This window comes from Pundamilia nyererei, unplaced genomic scaffold, assembly GCF_000239375.1.
Source record: "Pundamilia nyererei isolate P.nyererei 1_Seehausen unplaced genomic scaffold, PunNye1.0 scaffold00022, whole genome shotgun sequence".
Lineage (NCBI taxonomy): Eukaryota > Metazoa > Chordata > Actinopteri > Cichliformes > Cichlidae > Pundamilia > Pundamilia nyererei.
The window spans coordinates 2431412-2437085 of NW_005187423.1; the positions used below are offsets into that span (position 1 = coordinate 2431412).

The 5674-nt window shown below is 40.0% G+C and overlaps 1 protein-coding gene across 1 annotated transcript in view; it reads right to left on the reverse strand.

The window, feature by feature from the left end:
• LOC102195077 (ovochymase-2) overlaps positions 1 to 1032 on the reverse strand; it is a 34330-nt gene extending 33298 nt beyond the window's left edge. Inside the window, exon 1 of the mRNA XM_005727041.1 lies at positions 966 to 1032. Within this exon, the coding sequence (XP_005727098.1) occupies positions 966 to 1032 (67 nt within the window). The remainder of the gene's footprint in view (positions 1 to 965) is intronic.
• Positions 1033 to 5674: the final 4642 nt, after the last annotated feature.

A 5674-nucleotide genomic window follows, 5' to 3' on the forward strand; every position in this document is an offset into this window, starting at 1 on the left:
TGTGTGTGTGTGTGTGTGTGTGTGTGTGTGTGTGTGTGTGTGTGTGTGTGTGTGTGTGTGTGTGTGTGTGGGGTTAAAATATTTTGGAGCATCTTAATGGATTTTCTGACTAACATCATGGTTTGTTGTATGGTACAGTCTGTTGTGTTTAGATGATATGAGCATCTCTTACATTGTGCCCATGCAATTTATGAATGCAGCTAGCTAACCAATTATTATTGGCTAAAAATTGAATGTAGCTGTACCCTAAAAGGAAATTCCAAAAACAGCATTAGTCCAAACCCAATGGGTGATGTCATGACAGTTACTGCCTGTGAAGTAGCTGAAGTATCTTTAGGCAAATACAAAACCTTGAGTTGCTCTCAGTGTGTTCGTTAGAGAAGCAATGTTGGGTAGAAAGCACGTAGGTGCAGAATGCCCAAGCAGGAAAGTGCTATATTAGAATCAGTCCATTTAAGACACAGCAGATGCAATCAAATCATTATTATGATGATGCATGTTGGTTATTTTTGTACTTTGCAATAATTACTTCAGATATTTTAGATGCTTTGAGAATTTTAGCTCAGTACATTCACTTTGACATGTCTCTGTATACTGGCTTTGTTCAAATCAACAACTGAACAGTTATTTACCAGCAATAAAGATATGTTATTATGTATCAGCAATCTCTGCAAAATCTCCACGAGGAGCTACGAGATGCAACGTGTCATTCACACACATGTTCATGGTCAGCACACCAAACTTGTGAATATCAAAATTTGCCTTAAAAATGTTGGAATTTACATCATAAATAAGGACTAAGTTAAAAAAATGATTTATGATTTTTATTTTAGAAGAACATAATCAAGTATATAAGAGGTTTGAGAAAATCCTCAGCACAATATTGCTTCTCGTTTTGAAGTACCTCAGGGAAATGCTGATATTAAAAGGGAGCACGGTGTGTTTCAGCAGGTGTAAACACTCACCTTCTGTTTCAGAGTCAGCTTTGTCAACGAAGTAGATGACCACAAGGCCGATGCAGGCGCCGGTCATTGCTACGAAGATAAATATCAGACATATTTCCAGGGTGCTCATACCCCGGGAACGTCTGTGACCCTTCTCCACATCCATTTTCCTCGCAGTGCAGGAGACGGTGCCTCGTCCAACAATTCACCCCTTAATTGGCCACACATTGAGGACCATATCTAAACTTTAACACCACAGATGGACCTTGAGCTCAGTCAGATGTGGTATTGCAGCACACCAGCCCTATAGATATGTTAGAGCCATAAATTTGTATCACATAATACAGTAACAGAAAGTTAATGAGTACTGAGGTGGCTGCTTCCCCAATCAACAGGTCATTAGGACTCCATCTTTAAAAAACACTGATATAGTTGATAAAAGGCAAAACCTCTGACAAAAAGAAGGAAATTTACATGCATGCAAGGATTGTTTTATTTCAGTTGGTCATCACAATCAAAAAGCTGGAGTTCTCATGAGGAAAATTCATTATCTTGCATGTTTAATTTATAGCTCTTCCACACACTACACTCAGCATGTAATTCCCTGCTTGTCAACAGATTTTAATCAGCAATAAACCTTGAAGCAGAGGCTATCAGAGCTGTACAGCTACCACGTTGGACACTGGTAAGGCTTTGCTGAACTCCTTTTGCTGTGCATCTGCTAAATGCTCACATTAGCACGATAACACATTTTGCACTAATATGTACCATGTTCACGCTCTTGGTTTGGTGTTAGCATGCATGTGCTAATAAGCACTAAACAAAGGACAACCAAGGGTGATGGAAATCTCCTCTGTTCTGAATGTTAGTTTTCATTTTAAGGAACTTGATAAACGTTTTTTCTTAATAGTTTTGATTATAAAACCAGATGAAAAGTCAACACATCAAAGTTTTCCAAAAAAAGTGCCATCTGACCAGTTTTCAGATCCACAGGTGTCTCTCATGATCGGTGAGACATTTCAGGAACGAAAGAGAGTCGTAGTCGATGTGTTGTTAGTGACAGAAGATCTGCAAAGTTATTAAAATGGATCGTGAGGGGACATTTAGTTTTTATTATAAACTTCCATTGTAATGTGCCTAGTTGTTAAGATATTTCACTCTTGGTGGCACTAAAAAAGGCCATCAAAATCTATAAAATTTGTCCCTGGGAAACACAGATGTTCAGACTATTGTCTGTTAAATTGAACGGATATTCCTACGCCACAATCCTGGTAGAAATAATGGCACAGCTAGAGGCCCAATAAATGCATTTGATAAATTGGCCTTGATCCAGACAAAAACTGAAACTCTTCCAAATGGTGACTGTTTTGTCCATCCAAAACTTTGCTTTCACAGACCTAAAAGAGTTAATTTCTCCACTGCTTGAGGTAAAGCAGACAATGGGATTAACTTCCTTTGCGGAGGTGCAGAGAGCGCAGAGTGACAGGGGCCGTGCTGTAACAAAAGCACCGAGGTTAGAGGTAATAAGTTTCACAATGGGGATCTTCATTTTGGCCTGAATCTCCATGCATACAAAGACGCTCGATTGGGTTTTTATCGAAATCATCTCCTAAATTCAGTCTGACCGTATTTGAATCTGAATCAATCTGTCCGCTGGTCCCCTTTAACACTTCATTTTCTCTCGAGATAAGGACTTTCTTTCTATTTTACAAAAGGCAACGGTGTGACAAAAGCTGCTTATCTCTCCCTGGGGATGCAGAAGAAAATGGGGGTAAAAAAAAAAATCATTCTTTAGGCAGAATGATGATTTTGCTGCAGTGTCAGAAACCTATTGCTGATGAAACTATCAGTAATTAATGACACTGTGCATGCATGATTCCTGCACCGGTGCCACTCTCTGTGCTTCATCTTTATCAGTATTTGTTTTGGATCTTCTGGTTCCACCAGGAGACTGATTATTTATGGGCACATCTGTCAGCCATAATGAAGCCAGGAAAGGTGACCTTTGTGTGAATGACTTAGTGTGTGTGCATGTATTTTCTTTTTTTTTTCCTCTTCCCCTTTCTGCACATACAGTATATGCACTGTTGAAAGGTTACCAGTGCATGAGCTTGTGAGCTGAATAGTAAGCAATCAATGATGAGGTCTGAAATGCATCCAAACATATGCAGAGAAGACAGGCGAAGGACGGGGTGCAGATACAGAACAGCGAAGTTTAAAGAAAGAGGCACAGGAAACATGGATTGTTCGATCACACGTGCAGGCCAACACTGCACCGCAGATAAATGTAGGCCACGTATTCCACTGGGATCCGATCAGCCATCGGGAGGACAAGCCTCACTTCCAGCTATCTGGATAATACAATACGAGGATAAATAAGGGCGGGGGAGACCATTTTCATGGGAAACATTCTGAGCAGAGGAAGCCAGCAGAAGCTTTAATTACTGCACTGTTACTGGCTTATATGCTTCATTATGATATCATCGTTGCAGCGAGAAAGGGAGAGAGGGGAAATGGGGAGCTGGAGTTGAAAGGGGGTGGGCACAGTGACAAAGAGAGGCACGGAGATGAAAGTTGGCGGCGAAAAACTGAATGGAAACGGCTGAAAATGGAGATAGTCAGGCAAACTTTCCAGGAAGAATGGAAGCAAAATAAGGTCATACGTACTGTAGCTGTTTAACATCAAACCGGCATGTGTAAAAAAAACCCCAAACAAACGATGAATATACTGAAAAGTGTAAGTGTACAAATATGTTTGAGTAAGTGTTTGAATATTTTTGAAAAAAAGGAAGCAAATAGATGCTTTTTTGGCTCTGAGTAGATCTGTAACTGTATATGATATTTGGTGAACAAGTGAAAAAGATTTGCATGAATAATTTTCAATATGTGAGTGCATAAAGAAGATTTGCACAAAGGTTAGTAGTTTCACAGCAAAGCTTTGCAGTTAAGTTACTGGAAACACAGCAGCAGTGTTAGTGGAGAGTGATGGCAATCGTTGCACTGCAAACTATCATTTAAGTTAGATACAGGATCTAAGTTAGATACACATCTTCTCTGTGTTCTCAGATATGATCAATTACTTCTGCAAATCTTTTCCATATAAGTTTTTGTGCACAGCTACAGATCTCCTGTTTTCTACGTATTCAAACGCCTGAATTCACCTGATCAAAACATTTCAATGCATTCACACGTCTGAATATATATATACACGAGCTGTTTTCACACACTCGCTAATGGTGCGTCACAGCTCTGGTGTTTCTGACGTTATTTTAAGGATATTGTCTCAATAATAAAGGAAAGGAGATGAATTTGTCGCAAATTCTCTGTGATCAGCAGCCACCACTAATTACTCACTCCACAATCTCTAAATATGATCTGTAAATATTATTAGCGCTCATCCCCAAGATAAGAGCACATCTAATGTCCCACAAATGATGACGAGGACATATTTTATCCCTGTGATGGTCTGGATAATAGTAATGGCTTCTTTCACGGGGCTCCTGTAAGAGTTTCTATATGAACAAGAGACTCTTGTGTGTTTATGAAGCTAACTGGGTCACCGTGAGCAGATCTCAAATCCCAATACCACTGCAACTTATCTTGGACTTCAATTATAGCTCCAAAATGATGCTGCTGCTGCCGCTGCCCTCAATTTCTTCCAGAATCCAAGGATGCTGTTGCGTATGGCGGTGTTTACACTTTGAAGTGATTAAAAAACACACATGTTCAGTGGCATCCAAATAGGACTAAGTCAGGCAAGATCTCCACTCAAAAACATCTCATTTGGTATTTCAAAGTGCCTTCAAACACTGAGACTTCTAGACTGCTATTAATTATCCAAGTGCAGCAAAAACAGAGCAGCTGAAGGTTAATTACTTTATGCACAACTCATTTCCATAAATGTGTGCATTCTCTTCAGCATAGACTAGTGTGAATGATTTGCCTTTTTATAACAAACTGGTAAATGTTTCACTTCACACTGAAATGCCACTTTTTTTCTCCTCCTTGAAACATTGTGTCACGGTTTCAGCTCGTCAACTCAGCCACACTAGTTTCAGAGTCTCAGCAGGAATCAGGTTAGACCCTAGGGCTGTAACAGAGGGACTCCTTCTTCTCATGGACTACCAGTCTTTAATTTTAGCTTATGACACAGCCTGGGAGTTTCCTCGTTAAGTGGTAACACTTGAGAGATTATTATTTCGCTACCAAGCTGTGCGTTAGGGCTGTGCTGTCGCCTTAATCACCAATGTTTCTACCAGCACTTTGTTAGATGTTATGCAGTCTGTGAAAATGTGGTCCAACTTTGCACTTCATGACACACATGACGACAGAATGGCAGATACACATCACCAGACTCCTCTTAAAAATACTCATTAATGCCAATACCTAATCAGCTAATCACACAGCAGAAGCATTTAGGCATGTAGACATGGTCAAGACCTGTTGAACTTCAAACTGACCACCATAGTTGTCATAGTTGTTGATGCCACATGAACTGGTCCGAGTATTTCATAAACTGCTTATGTCATCTCTGGGTTGTAAACAGAGCGTTCTTTATTCTCTATACACTGACTGAAAATGCCTTGTTGGTGCCACAGGTCAGAGGAAAATGGTAAACTGCTTTGAGCTTACAGGAAGGCAACAGTAACTCAAATAACTACTCATTACAACCGATGTTTACAGAAGAGCATCTCTGCATACATCCAACTACGGCAGCAGAAGACCACAAC